The sequence below is a fragment of the Anolis sagrei genome, chromosome 6 (assembly GCF_037176765.1).
Source record: "Anolis sagrei isolate rAnoSag1 chromosome 6, rAnoSag1.mat, whole genome shotgun sequence".
Lineage (NCBI taxonomy): Eukaryota > Metazoa > Chordata > Lepidosauria > Squamata > Dactyloidae > Anolis > Anolis sagrei.
This window is the reverse complement of record NC_090026.1, coordinates 24,430,141-24,446,276: the sequence shown is the minus strand read 5'-3', so window position 1 is coordinate 24,446,276 and position 16,136 is coordinate 24,430,141. Positions and strand designations below refer to the sequence as shown.

Here is a 16,136-nt window from a genome sequence, read left to right as displayed (position 1 = left end):
ACTGTAGTGCAGTGGGGTGGATGGTACACTAACAGAATCCCTATTCTTCCCCGGTCACCTATTCTCAAGTGGACACATTAAAAAATGGTTGACTATGGGATGGGGCATCTGGTCCAGGAGATGGAATCCTATAGACCATTGCAACCCCACCTCCCCGCACTCCAGATCTCAGCTGGTGCTGCACGGAGTAGCCTGGTGGACAAAACTGGGTCAAATTTACACAAATGACATGTTTACACTGTTGATCTAATCTGCCAGAACACTGCTAACCAGTGACCCGGGAGAAGGAGTCAAATTTACATACCAGACCATAAGAAGTGACATTTTTCACCACAACTTCCTCAACTCACCTGCACAAATAATTACTTTCTTCCAAAAAAAAAAAAAAAAAACCCCAAACAAACAAACCTCTTACTTTATGGACATAGACTATCATTGTTCTTTTTATGATTTTATGTTCATTTTATGATTTTTTGTTCATTTTATCTTTTTTGGAATCTACATTTGGGAGTGATCTTGATGGATAGAGATATATATGTGTGTGTCAATTTTTTCTGATTAGGTAGTCCTTGCAATTCAGTTCAGGCTTCAGGACAATTATGAAACATTTGGGGAAAAAGATGAAACCCAATAAACTAGCACTAGAGGCTAAAATGGAGAAAATCTCTACAGCCACCATGTACTTTCCCTTAGTGCTCAGGTAAGATGGAACAAAACACAACCAAACACTGCAAAACACTAGCATGCTGAAAGTAATGAATTTGGCTTCATTGAAACTGTCTGGCAACTTTCTGGCAAAGAAAGCCACAGTGAAACTAACCATGGCCAGAAATCCCAGGTAGCCCATAATGCAATAAAACATTGTGACGGATCCTTCGTTGCATTCCAAAATGATTTCTTCAGCTAATGTGTGCATGTCAAAATTTGGAAATGGGGGAGCAGTACACAGCCATACAACACACATACTGGCTTGAATAAGAGAACAATTTAAAACTACAGAGTTTGCCAATCCTTTTCCCACCCATTTCCTCATCCTGGATCCTGGCTTGGTAGCCATGAAGGCAACAACCACAGTTATGGTTTTTGCCAATACACAAGACACAGCTACTGAAAAGACAGTGCCAAAAATGGTTTGTCGCAAATAGCAGGTCACTTTTTTAGGCTGGCCAATGAAGAGAAATGTACAGAGGGAGCAGAGTAATAGGGAAACGAGGAGAGAGTAAGTGAGGTTCCGGTTATTGGCCTTGACAATGGGAGTGTCCTTGTTCTTGATGAATATTTTCAGCAACAAAATGTTGATCAAAGAAAGGGAGAGAGCCAAGCAAGTTAGAGTTATTCCCAAAGTTTCTGTAAACGAGAGGAAGTTCATCCTTTTGGGAAGGCATTCATCTTGGTTCTTGTTGGGATACTGATCATCTGGACACTTTGAACATACAGCCATGTCTGAAAAATAAAACAGGTAATTTTTCATTTTTCAGAAAATCCAAGTTAAGTACTCATTGAGACATTCAACTCATTTCAGCCCAGCAAGCAACTGTCTCTCAATGTGTTGTCAAAGGCTTTCAACGTTGCCATACAGCCCATAAAACTCATAATAACCCAACTGTCTCTGAGCTTAATCTGCATCAGGATTAACATGAGTTGGGAGCAAAAAGTAGACATGTTTGCTGTCCAGTGAAGAAAGACAAGATAGAAATGTGAGTAATCAATGAGAAAAAATGAATCCATTTTGCTTAGTCTATTTGTCTTTATATGTCCAAAGGATTGACCCATATGGTTTGGGGTTGTTGCCATAAGTTAAATTTCTGAAGCATATTAAACTGCCTACCTTTTTGGTTTGAAAATTTCCCATCTGGACATGGAATACATTCATAGCAACAAAATATTTTCCCTTCCATCTTTTTCTTCATATAACCTGGATGGCATTTATCGCTACACAGTGAAATAGGCAGCACCTATCCATGGAAAGGAGAGACAGTATATCAGTTTTCCATGTTAACAACAGTAACCAAAATATTTAATCTTACAGCAATTGATTTTGGTAATACAGTGTTGACCATATGAACAAAGTTGTTGAAAATGCTTTGTTGTCACAAAGAAAGTGAGTTCAAAAAGGGAAAATATCGTTCCTTGTCATCATTGTGAGTTTTCAAGCTGTTCCTGATTTATGGTAACCTTAAAGTAAATCTATTGCAGGGTTTGCTCTGTAACATAATGGATTTTGGTAATACTATGTTGATCTTATGACCTTATGAACAGAGGTGTTGCAAAAGCTTTGTTGTCACAAAGTAGTGAATTCAAAAAGGAAAAAGATTATTCCTTGTCATCATTGTGAGTTCTCAAGTTGTTTTTGATCGATGGTAACCTTAAAGTAAATCTATTGCAGGGTTTTATCTGTAAGATTGGCTCAACTAAGGTTTGCTATGGCCTTCCTCTGAGGTTGAAAGGGACACAGCAACAATAATACATTTATTGTGTAGGAGGAACAACTCATTTCTGATGTGTGTGATTGCACCACCACCATCTAACCAGAATCATTACATCACAATATTTTGGATTACCATTGCTTTTTAAAAGAAATTTTGAATAAACTCCACCTGATTGAAGGTGTTGTGCAATGTAATGGCCTCTTCATTAATGCTGAACTCTTTGCCCAAGAAAGCATGAGGGTCCATATTTCCTACTTTAACTTTTAAAAAGGATTGGTTTGGGAAAGTAACCCAGTTCATAATATCAAATCCAGCTGCTAATTCCCCATTCTCGTCAAAAGCCACGGTGTCTCCAGCACTATTGTTAAATATGACACTCCTCAAGAAAGAATGAAGCTAGATTGAAAGAAGAAAATGATGAGTTGGTGGGGAATTACTATAAAGATGGCGAGACTTCTACTTCACTTTAACCTTTTACATGCACCAGTAAGAAATGCAAAGATTTTTCAGTTGTGAAATGTAAAATAATCCCAGAGGCAATCACATTTTGCTCCACATTTCTCACCAAATGATCAATTGATATCTTTTCTAGAAAGCTTTTAAGCTGACTGGTATTCAGTCATTGCTGTTTGCTGCTCAGAATGAAACAAACAAACAAAAAACAAAACAACTCCAAGCCTTTATATATGAACCTGGTATTCCTTTCTTTCTGTTTTCTTTTCAAAATCCTACTGCTGTTTTGTTATCTCTGTTTCCATCAAGGCTATCTGCATTCTTTCAGGATTATTAGGAATTTGAGGAATGAATGTGTTTCCAGTTGCAGAATGAATAGGTTTGACACCACTTTAATTGGGGCTTTTTTTTTGGTGAAGCACCTGTATTATTTATGAGAATAAGCTAATGACCTTCTAAAACTTAAACTACAATAATAACATGGCATTAAGCCATGTCAGTTAAAGTGGTGTCCATTCTGCATTGAAGCCACAATGTAGATGCCCTTTTGGTCTCTCTCTGTGCCATAAGGCATTGCTGTCATCACATTTAATAATTACTTGTGACCCCATAAGATAATAATAATAATAATAATAATAATAATAATAATAATAATATGCTTTTGTGTCAGTAAAATAATAACACTTTATTTATATTCTGTCCTATCTTTCCAAGGGGACTCAGGGCGGATCACAGTACACATACACAGCAAACATTCAATGCCGTTTGGACAGACAGTACAGAAACAAACAAACAGAAAAGAGGTATGTTGTGTCAACATCGAGTTTTTTTGCACCTTGGAGGTTGTGCTTCAATCTAGCCACAGGGGCATGCTGTCACTCCATCCTCTATGATGAAGAGCATCAGGACTTTCTCTTTCCTTTTGGTTATCAGGCATTGTCTGATCTTTTTCTTTTTTCTTTTATGGCGTCGTGAAATACCTCCTCTGCTTACAGCTCTAACTTAACTTTGTCTACTTACAGCTCTAACTTATTTTTGATCTGGGAGTTCGAATTGGCTATCTTTTGGTTGGTAGATCTTATCACTTCTGGCGATTTACCAGCTGTGCTAAAGCCCAACCCGAGATGGGCTGATTTGCCCATTGTACACTGCTTTACCTCCCTTCTCAGCACAGAACCCTTAACACAACATAGACTACTGGCCAGGCTCTGTGCCTAAAAAGGGAGGTGAACCAACACCCACCATAGCAACATGGGAGCCTTCCGTGTTGCCCTCTCTTTAATGGGGGAAGCTGGGCAGCAATACTTCCCCCCATGGGATGAGAAGGAAGGTGAGGTGGGTGATGCAGGCCATGGAGCAGTGGCTTCTCCACACATATCCCACCAAGAACCCATGGATTCACCATTACATTGAACCATTACATTTCTTCTTTTCCTTCAGGGTATTTCACTGCCATTGATATTCTGACAATATTAAATAACAGACCAACATTTTTAGTACATTTAGTACATATTATTATGGACTTCATCTCCCGTCTTTACATTTGTAAATCATTAATATATATCTTGTATGCTCATTTCAAGATAGTAGTTTACACATTTGATATCAGTGATACTTGCCTTGTGAAATCCTACCTGCCATGACTGAAGATATGAAGGATCTGGTGGACCCGGGTATGCCATTACTTTTCGGCTTGTCTTAGATTTATAAACCCTATCTAAAGCATGTGCCAGCATGTAAACTGCATTGTAGATGCTGTAGCTTTGGCCTGTCATGCTTACTTCAAAAAGAACTCTTGGGAGATCATCCAGCCTTTCTTGCCCAGTGCACATAGGCCTCTCATTGACTTCATTAGATTCAGAAAAAGAACAACTGAATGCCTCTTCCCAGAAAAATGTAAGAAAATCATTTCTTTTTGATGAACTAGGATGAAGTGTCTGAAGGAATTCTGAAAACGCCAACATTTCTTTTGAATGAATTGCAAAAGACAGTGTACCATCAAAGGCTTGTATATCAAAAAGCCTGTGAACAGCTTGTGATGAGAAATCCCAGTGAGCTGTCATAATCCACACTTTAGACAAAGATGCGAGTGTAACTAGGTTTCTAAAATTGACAGAACTATAAATCAGCCATTTTAAATATGATACGGTCTGGTGCTCTGCATTGATAATCACTACCTTTACTTTGGGATCAGTTAGTAGACCGCATATGTATGGAAAGACTTCAAAAGCTGTTTCACTTTCTATGAATTGAGCTAAGTGTTTTGTTTTTGCTATAAAAGCTGTGCATATGCCTCCTTGGAAAAGCATCTTTCCCAGTGTTTGCACAAATTTTTCTCCATTGTCATCTTCGGCTGCCATCATCCCAACCCATGTCCATTGGAAATGCAGAAGGAGCTGGACAATCCCTTTGTACTGATATACTTCATTTGGGACCATCCGATAGAAAAAAGAGTGTTGGGGTTTTTCACTCATCACTGGAGCCAATACACAGTAGCCAATCTAGACCAAAAGAAATTGACTTTTAATAGCATTCGTGTGGTATGGGTTTTCATGTGTTAAGTTTCTTCTATCACATTATAAAAATATATTTTATTCTTCAATCAATAATCAGCATTTCTTTACATCTTACAGAACGTTCAGTTACATTAGTGTTGTTTCATACTACTTAGCAAATCAGGCGGGCAGAATATTTCATTGCTTTAAAGTACGCATATGTACTTTTACAACCTTGTAAAACAGACACCGGAGGTGCTCCACTTCATAGAGGAGTGTGCGGAACCTGGTGCCCCACATGCTGCATTACCCGGCTCCATCCGAGGGTGATCAAATGGGGGCAGCATGAGCTCACGTGGAGTGTGCGGCTTCCCCAATGGGTTCCAATGGCAACAAGGGAGTCCTCCTGTGTTGCCCTGCTGGTGGCATTTGTTAGCTATGCCCTCCTTCACCCACAGAGCCATGCCAGCATCATTTGATGGGAGCCAGCTGGCTTGGTGGATGACAAGGGTTAAATCAGCACATGCTGCCGAATTTAGCCCATGTGAAGATTTCTTATCTTTAGTCATTATTCTATTTTTATTATTTTGGAGTTTGGAGATAGATCCAAGGGAAGGTTGTCAGATCTATTTTGCTTTATCAAGGAACATCTTTTGAACACAAAGATTCTTAGAGATAAAACAACTATTCCTTTACTACTTATACAAATAATCCTAATGAGAGATACATATGGAGGGAAAAATCTAAACTTGTCTATAATGAGCAGCGCACCATCAGAACACCCTATATGCTATGACCACTTGGAAATATTGACCTTCAAAATGACACACATTCCCATTTTTCACACACCCTACCAAAAGCTTGTCTTGCAATTTTGATACAGTATTTCTATGGAACAAGCACATACGACTTTTAATTAGTTGCAGATATTTTTTTCCAGTGGAGAATCACAGGAAATATCTTGAGTATAAAATAGAAGGTGAAATGTTGTTTTAAACCCCCCAAATGCAATGACACACTCACATTCTTTACCTGTGCAATCTTGTAAACGCCAGTGATTGTAGCCATGTAATAAGAGACTTCAGAGTCAATTCCTCCAATGGCAGCAACCAGATTTTTTTTCTTGTTACAGTGGAAGTTGGGGACAATCCTTTTCCAGTTGGAGAGAAGTTTCAGAATGTTTTGATAAGTCATTCTTGCATTGAAATAACTGTCATAGACATGGAAGCCCAAGCTGATATTTGATAAGATGTTGGGGTTGTTGTTTACCTCATTTACAGCAAATTCCAGGGCCAGAATATGTTGATAGTTCTTCAGTGTTGGTCTAATGCAAATGATAAGATATATGCATGTATAATTGTAAAATGTATGCAACAGATGCCTCCACTAAGCATTTCATTGAAAAAGGTGATAGAAAATACCTGATATTATCTGATATTTCAGTTTTGAACATGAAGGAAGATATACTATACATTCAAACTCAAAAGAAATGAGCCATTCCAGTCTTTCATGTTCACTACCTAATAAAACTTTCTTATTAGTTACCCCGCTTCTTTACTGGACTCTTGTTCGATATGAATTTATAAAGGTGTGGTTTCTAAAGCAAAGTTATGCCTATTGTGCAGCTAATATAAAGGACAGAACTTCTGAAGATGCCAGCCACAGATGCAGGCGAAATGTCAGGAGAGAATGCTGCTGGAACATTGGCCATACAGGCCGAAAATCAGTTTGAGCTGAAACTTACTTAAGACTAAATGGAATTTAATTTTTTACAGACAAATCAAACTATAAGATTACAGTGTAAGTGCTACTTATTTCAGCAAAAGGTTTACATCTACTTTGAATCTGCTGTTTTTTTTCCCTTGCTGTCTAGTTCAGTTCCACATACAGTAAATGGCATAGAAATGCAGCTTTAAAGGTGGAGTTAGAATGCAATACACCCATTCAAGTACATAAGTGTAATATTCACTAAACATTGCCTGGGTTAGATGTTGTGTCTCTAATATATTTTAAATGCAAATAATCAAGTGGTGACTATTAGTCATTGGAATATTAAAGGAAAACTGCATTCTGCATCCACTTCCTCTTATTTCTGCTGTGTTGTAATGGAGACCTTCTCTTACTTTCTTAGTTTCTAATACAGCCATGAGGAAAACTGCCAACTAGAAACCAAAACGCCTCTAGACTATTGTGAATCTTGCTAACTTTAGGTGTACTATTCCAGAGTCTCTATTTCTCACTTCTTCCAAGATAGCTTTTCAACATGGGGTGTGACTCCTTTTCTCCTTTTCCACACAAATCATTCAAGACTGTTCTTGACATTAGAATCTCACCTAACACCCCCCCCCCCCCCAGGAAATGCAGAATGAAAAAGAAAACACACTCAAAATGATGAAATGGAGGAAAGGAGATGAATACAATAACATGGCCAGACATAAATCATACAACAAAGAGAGTAATGCTATATTGGAAAATTGGCAAAACACATGATGCAGTTGTAAGTAGGTGGGTCGCTCATGCTTTGGATGGAGAGATAAAAAAATATGGTTGAAACAAAATACAGCAACAAGTATACAAGGAATCATAAACCGCAGAATAGGTACACAAAAGAGGAAACTTAGATGGAGAGTGACAATGTAATCAGAAGGAAGTAATGGAAGATACAGAGCAGCATCATAGAGGATGAGACAGTATATAGAGTGGATGAAAATAGGACTAAGCACAATGAATTTAAAACGAGGTCTAAGAGGGGAGAGCAAAAGTATATGTATGTATATACATGTAAATAGGTATACACACAGAGATAATCTCAAGAAGAAAGCATACACATTTTAAAGCATGCTTGTCAATGTAAATGCATATTAAAAAATTACATCCATACATTAGTTCGTTTTCAAACTTTGTGCTGGGATGCTCATCGAAAACCATTCCATCAGACAGCATACCAAACTGGGAAGCAATTGTTCCAATCAACAAGTCTCCGCTTTGGTAATATTCATAAGGCATCTGGAAGGTATCATCGAGAAAACACATTGTAGCCTGTGGCTTGCCCTCCATTTGAGATGACCACAACAATAGGAAGGCCACAGACAGCACACATATCCCTGCCACCTCAGGGTAGAAAAACCGACATAAAATCTCCCTCTTCCATGTTATATCTGCACACAACATACCTTTAACGTTCTTTCTGCAATGATTGTGTGCTTATTTGATTATAGGAGTCTGAGAATATTGCCCACTCAATGCTCTCTGCTCATTTTTGGATGGCAAAGGTACTTTATATAGGATTTCACAAGCTGCATTATTGATCATATTTTTGGCTTCAACGAAATGCAAGCAATTTGAGATAATTACACAGTTATAAGTTATTTCCCAAGAGTATTGGGCTATAGGTGAAGTCAAAGAGAAGAGAGTGAAAAACAAGTACTTTAAAAAAACATGTACTTAAAAAATTTCATCATCACCTTTTAGTTTTTTCCATTTTGTTTTTAGTTGCCAAAGATGGCACAATCAATGGTGCACCCAAATCAGAAATATAAGAAGTACACACAGTTGGAGGAAAAAGAAATGAGAATATTTGTCATGCATAATATTCATAATACAGGGTTAGTCAAAATGCATAGGCCAATAAGCCATTCAATTGAATGGCTTATTGGCCTATGCATTTTGACTAACCCTGTATTACTACTTCTCTAACCTGTAGAACTAGTTAACTCCTAGGTTTTAGAATCTGACCTAAAGCATTCTGCCCAATATCTCCTCAGCCATGGTATTTGGGGGCATCTACATTGTAGAATCAATGCAGTTCGGCACTACTTTAATTGCCTTGGCTCATTAAGCTGACCTTTCTGGAGCCAGTAGCTAGGTCATCATTTTCAAGAAAGCATTCATAGGAGTTCTGGGAAAAGTGGGAAGGAGGAACTGTGGTCACCTACAGGGCATGTTTGTCTTTTTTCCAGAACACCTAGCAAGCTATATCTGCAACAAAGGCCCAAATATTTACACTTAAGGATATCAGGGAGCTTGAGCTTTACTTGACAGCTCTTCAAATAGGGCAAAAAAAGCCCCATCTTACCGTTTTTATTTGCTGCAAGGACAGGGCTTGCCATTCACCATCACACAATGCATGGCAGACCCCAACCAATGTCCTCCCAAAGTGGAGTGAAAGCACCAAAAGGCACTTCCTCCTCCACAACGGGGAGGAAAGTGTAGTTTGGGTAGCTCCGATGAAGCTACCTGCACTTTCTGGCCCATTTCACTGTGTGGTTGCAAAAAGGCTGGCGGGGCAAAGTGCATTGCTGCCCTTTCTCTCATGTGATGGGGGACAGGGAGAGGGAAAGGGTGCCAAAGTACCCTCTCCTTCCCCAACATGTTATGAGCAGAGGAGGGGAGATAAGCAAGGCACCATGAGCCACCCCATGCACCTTCTTTTTTGCCAGCAATTGCCAGTGCAGCAGGACGTCACGAAAAGGTTGTGTGAAGAGATGGTTGGACACAACCCAGCCGACCACCCTAGATGTACAACACACATCAAATAAACCAACAGAGAATGGTTATGAGTAGGACACATAAAATGTGGACAAGGTCTATGCTTGGAGAAATGTAACACATAGAAGGAGGAGGAAGTTCTATCTCTGCCAGCAGGCCTACCCAGCCAATTTTAAAGCATGACCTTTTAATTTGTGTTGTTGTTGTTGTTCATTCGTTCAGTCGTCTCCAACTCTTTGTGACCTCATGGACCAGCCTACGCCAGAGCTCCCTGTCGGCCGTTACCACCCCCAGCTCCCTCAAGGTCAGTCCAGTCACTTCAAGGATGCCATCCATCCATCTTGCCCTTGGTCGGCCCCTCTTCCTTTTGCCTTCCACTTTCCCCAGCATAATTGTCTTCTCTAGGCTTTCCTGTCTCCTCATGATGTGGCCAAAGTACTTCAACTTTGTCTCTAGTATCTTTCCCTCCAGTGAGCAGTCGGGCTTTATTTCCTGGAGGATGGACTGGTTGGATCTTCTCGCAGTCCAAGGCACTCTCAGCACTTTCCTCCAGCACCACAGCTCAAAAGCATCGATCTTCCTTCGCTCAGCCTTCCCTAAGGTCCAGCTCTCACATCCATAGGTGACTACAGGGAATACCATGGCTTTGACTAGGCGGATCTTTGTTGCCAGTCTGATGTCTCTACTCTTCACTATTTTATCGAGACTGGACATTGCTCTCCTCCCAAGAAGTAAGTGTCTTCTGATTTCCTGGCTACAGTCTGCATCTGCAGTAATCTTTGCACCTAGAAATACAAAGTCTGTCACGGCCTCCATGGTTTCTCCCTCTATTTTCCAGTTGTCAATCATTCTTGTTGCCATAATCTTGGTTTTTTTGACGTTTAGCTGCAACCCGGCTTTTGCGCTTTCTTCTTTCACTTTGATTAGAAGGCTTCTCAGCTCCTCCTTTGTATCCTTTGTATTAATTTGTATCCTTTGTTTAATCTCTGTTTTGTGTATTTTAATATGTATTTTATAGAAATACATTTAAACATTGATTCAAAGTTCTCTACTCTGTCAGAGATGATGAGGAATTAGAACATGTTGGAGAGGACGGGAGGTTTTTGGCTACAACTGAGTGAATTGTCATTCACAAAGGCATGCTGGAAATCTCTGGGGGAGAGGAGGTCAGTTCATAAATACAGGCCCTTCTCTATAGGACAGAAAGCTGGAAGGAAACCACTTCTTCCCAGGTTTCTCTCCCCACACCCTCCCACAACCCCAGGCTTTGACCTGGGATGTCATTCAGCCCACCCCCCCCCCCCACCTCCTGATGTGTCATTTCCAGGTGTCAGGCATACTTAAGGGGTTGGGGGGGGGGCATCCTCCGACTTCTAGGGGCCCAAAGAAACGGGATAGCTGTGGTTATTGTGGAAGCGGTCCCAGGAGTCAATCCCCACAGAATCAACATCTGGAAAGACCTGGACCTTAGCTGAAGATCCAGTTCTTTCTAGATATTTAATCAATGTAGAGTAACTTGGGAAAACTAGCTTTCTCCATATTAATTTGTTTTTACGCATTGTTTAGATGCCTCAGGTAAAAGTGAGACAGGTCCTGTGTTTTGGGCCTCTCTACAAGGGCCCACAGAATCAAATGGAAGTTCTCTCCACAACCATAAATTATGCTGAACAAGAAAACTGTGGGGAGGGTGAAAGGTTCTTGGACACAGCTGAGTGGATTGCCCTTGATGAAAGAAGGGGGATGTCTCTGAGGAAGGGACAAGTTTAGAGCTATAGAATTCAGTCAAAAAAGAAGAGGAACAGGAACCAGAGTAACAAGGTCATTTCTTAGGAGATCTGCAGGGTGTCAGATTCAGCACAGGAAAGGGACCTTGTCTATTCCCAGAGGAGATATGTACTGGTCTCCCTCATCAGAAGAACAGAAGCAGTGTTTTGCAAACATGACAGGAAGTATGCTTCTTCCTGGGGCAAAAACACCATATAGCTGACTAGCTGATGGGACTCATCAAGCCCACTGACCATCCTCATCTCCTGTTGGTTTATGTGGGAACCAATAATTCTGCAAGGCATGGTCTGCATAAAGATCAGAAGGAATTTTGAAGCTCTCGAGAAAAAACTAAAATATCATAATGTACAAGTTGTTTCATCTCTCCTCCCAGTTGCACAATGCAGTCCAGGAAAGGCAAGAAAAAAAGTGTTAAAAGTGAGGTTAAAATTCTGCTGGTCTACTCAAGGGGAGGATTTCAAAGAGAAGAGGAGAAGATTCCACTCAAAGGATTGTTTTAAAAATGTGACATAGAAGGAGACATTGCCTCTCTAGTGTAAGGGATCCCTGCTGGTATCCTTGAAATAGGAGGTGACGCTGCCTGTCAGTGTGATGGGAATTAAGCAGATGTTTGAGCTAGAAAGGGAGGTGGTGATCCTGTGACATTAATGACAACCCCATTGAATGGCACACAGCGAAGACAGAGAATGTGGAGAAAAGGATTCCCCATGTGATGGTTACGAATGAGGGCAACAACAAGCAAACACCTGAAGAGCGAAATGTGTGATGAACGATTGGGATGATTGGGAATCAAAAGGTAAGATCCCCTTTGCTATACAGATGGTCACTCATGCTTCTCAAGCTCAGTGTATTGAGGTACCATGTTCCCAGGGCTAGATGAACTACATCCAAGAGTATTGAAGGACCTAGCAGAAGTCATTTCAGAACCACTGACAATAATCTTTGAGAATTCTTGGAGAACAGGAGAAGTCCCAGCAGACTGGAGGACGGCAAATGTTGTCCCTATCTTCAAGAAGGGAAAAAGAGGACCCAAATCATTTACTTATTTGTTTGTTTGTTTATTTACATTATTTGTATACCACCCCTCTCAGCCTTCCGGCGACTCGAGGCGGTTTAAAAGGCAAAATTCAACACCACCAAAAACACAGCTACAATATAAAAACTTTAACATCAGTAAAATCATAAAAGCTGTAACAACACATAATTCAATAAATACTCATTAAAACAATGTCCAATCCATCTTGTAGTTGATTCTGTTTTTATATCCGCTACTCAGTATTCGCAAATGCCCGCTTGAATAGCCATGTCTTGAGTTTTTTTCCGAAATGCTAAAAGCGAAGAAGCCGATCTAATCTCCATAGGAAGGGGGTTCCATAGCCGAGGGGCCACCACTTAGAAGGTCCTGTCTTTCAGCCCCACCTGCCGCGCTTGTGATGATGTTGGGACCGAGAGCAGGGCCTCTCCAGACGATCTTAAGGTCCTTGAAGGTTCATAAGGGGATATTTGTTTGGACAGATAAGTTGGGCGAGAACCATTTAGGGCGTTATAGGCCAAGGCCAGCACTTTGAATTGTGTCTGGTAGCAGACTGGCAGCCAGGGGATCTGGCGCAACAGGGGTTGTATGCTCCCTGAGAGCCGATCCAGTTAGCAACCTGGCTGCCGTTCGTTGGACCAGTTGTAGCTTCCAGACAGTCTTCAAAGGCAACCCCACGTAGAGAGCATTGCAGTAGTCTATAACAAGAGCATGGACTACCGTGGCCAAGTCAGATTTCCCAAGGTATCGGCGCAGCTGGTGCACAAGCTTTAACTGTGCGAATTTTCCCCTGTGCACCGCTGAGACCTGAGGTTCCAGGCTCAGCGATGAGTCCAGGATCACACCCAAGCTGCGAACCTGCATCTTCAGGGGGAGTGTGAAGGCTGTAGCTTTATGCCCTCTTCGGCCTTACGACTATCCAGGAGTACCCCTGTCTTGTCTGGATTCAATTTCAATTAGTTTGCCCTCATCCAGATCATCACAGCGGCCAAGCATCGGTTCAGAACATGAACAGCCTCCTTAGTAGCAGGTGGAAAGGAGTGACAGAGTTGGACACCATCTGCGTACAGATGACACCGCACCCTGAAATTCCGGATGGTCTCCCCCAGTGGCTTCATGTATATATTGAACAACATGGGAGACAGTATTGAACCCTGAGGAACCCCACATCTGTGGGGCTGAACAGATGTCTCCCAATAACACCCTCTGGGTGCAACCCTCCAGAAAGGACTGGAGCCACTGTAAAACAGTGCCTCCAAGGCCCATTCTGGCAAGGCGTCCCAGAAAGATACCATGGTCGAATGGTATTGAAGGCTGCTGAGAGGTCCAGCAGAACCAACAGGGACACACTCCCCCTGTCTAGTTCCCGGCATAGATCATCAACTAAGGCGGCCAAGGCTGTTTCGGTTCCATGTCCTGGTCTAAAGCCAGACTGTGCCGGATCCAGATAATCCGTGTCTTCCAAGAATACCTGGAGTTAAGAGGCCACACTTTCCAGGACTATGCCCAAAAAGGGGAAATTGGAAACAGGCCAATAGTTGACGAATTGAGTGGGGTCGTGTGATGGTTTCTTCAATAGCAGTTTTATTACAGCTTGTTTTAATCTCACTGGAATATTGCCTTCCCAAAGGGAGGCATTAACCACCACCTTTACCCACTCGGTCAATCCCCCTCTGGCCTCCTTTAAAAGTCAGGATGGGCAGGGGTCTAGGATGCATGTGGTTGCCCTCATTCCTCCGAGTATTTTGTCCACATCCTCAGGTTTCACCAATTGAAATGATTCCATCCAAACCGGACAAGCAGATGCTCGTGTTACATTCTCAGAGGCTGCCATTAACATGATGTCCAGGCCAGAACAGATCAAAGCGACTTTGTCCGCGAAGAACTGAGCAAATGCCTCACGGCGGGCTATCGAGTTGTCTGTGTTCCCATCCAAGGAGGCAGGATTTAATAGGCCTCTGACAACTCAAAACAGCTCTGCCAGACGGTTCTTTGCGGATGCAATATTGGCAAGATTTCTTTGTGGCCTTTATTGCAGCATCATATGCCTTTAAAGAGGCAACATGCCGTGTTCGATTTGGTCCGCTTGGATCTGAACACCACATGCTCTCTAGTTCCCTCTTCCTTCGCTTCATTGCTGCCAGCTTCTCATTGAACCAAGGAGATTGTTAGCTTGGCTACTTGAGAGGGGACATTCCGGAGCAATCGTGTCTATTGCCCTAGTCATCTCCCCATTCCAGAGAGTGACCAGGGCATCAACAAAATCACCAATTGAGGTGGTGGGAAATTCCCCAAGAACCATCAGGAATTCATCCAGATCCTTAAGTCTCCTGGGGTGGACCATCTTAATGGGTCCTCCACCCCTCTGAAGGTTAAAGCATGCCGTGAGCCTAAACCTGACCAGGTGGTGGTCCATGGCAAGGTCCATGGCAATGGAGCGATCGTCAGCTCCTCCTTCCTCCCATCCCCGGCGGAAAACCAAGTCTAATGTGTGTCCAGCCTTGTGAGTAGGGTCATATATCAGTTGGGACAGCCCAATGGTCACCATGGAAGACATGAAGTCCTGAGCTGCTCCTGACAAGGTGGCCTCGGTGTGGATGTTGAAGTCCCCCAGCACAATAAGCCGTTGGGACTGCAACGCTAGGCTCGAGACCATCCCGGCTAGCTCAGGTAGGTAGACTGTAGTGCAGCGGGGTGGATGGTACACTAACAGAATCCCTATTCTGTCCCGGTCACCTATTCAAAAATGGTTGACTATGGGATGGAGCATCTGGTCAGGGAGATGGAATCTTATAGACCATTGCAACCCCACCTCCCCGCACTCCAGATCTCTGCTGGTGCTGCACGGTGGACAAAACTGGGTCAGATTTACACCTCTAGCCTCGTCCAACGATGTCTCCATTATGCACGCCAGATCTGCCCGTTCATCCAGGATTAAATCCTGGATGAGAGCTGTTTTACCGTTGACAGATCTGGTGTTCAACAGCACCACCCTTAATCCAGAGGGTCCGCCATACTGGGTACTCCAATTTACCATGTCAGGAGACCGTTTTGGAACTACTAATATTGTTTCACAATCCCTAGGCCAAATAAGTGATCTCCCATTCCCGTATCTCCCCCTCCCCATTATTACTCTTATAGGAGCCCCTTGACCAATGGAACACCCATCTCCCTTTATGTGGTTCGTCTTCATATCTTCAACCCATGATTCAATATTAGTGGACTGATTTGTTGTCATTTCATTTTGTATTAGCCCTCTCGTCCATTCACTTCCCACCCCTGCCCTGCAAATTCCAGACCTCTCCAGCCCGTTCCAAATCTCACCTCCCTCACAAAGTGCAGTTATAATTAGTATATACAGCAACTTAGGACGGAACATGGGGAATGCTTATGGGTCAGATTTTAAATTAGGAGTCCATAAAGTGCTAGCAAATAATTGAGGTCCATAATAAG

General features: G+C 42.0%; 1 protein-coding gene across 1 annotated transcript; it reads right to left on the bottom strand.

The window, feature by feature from the left end:
• Positions 1-544: 544 nt before the first annotated feature.
• Positions 545-15,339, bottom strand: LOC132779518 (vomeronasal type-2 receptor 26-like). Its single transcript, XM_067470511.1, has 6 exons — positions 15,085-15,339; positions 13,404-13,547; positions 4,517-5,383; positions 2,598-2,825; positions 1,829-1,955; positions 545-1,443 (listed from the first exon to the last, which is right to left on the bottom strand). Exons 1-6 carry the CDS (start codon positions 15,337-15,339, stop codon positions 545-547), a joined length of 2,520 nt encoding a protein of 839 aa, XP_067326612.1.
• Positions 15,340-16,136: the final 797 nt, after the last annotated feature.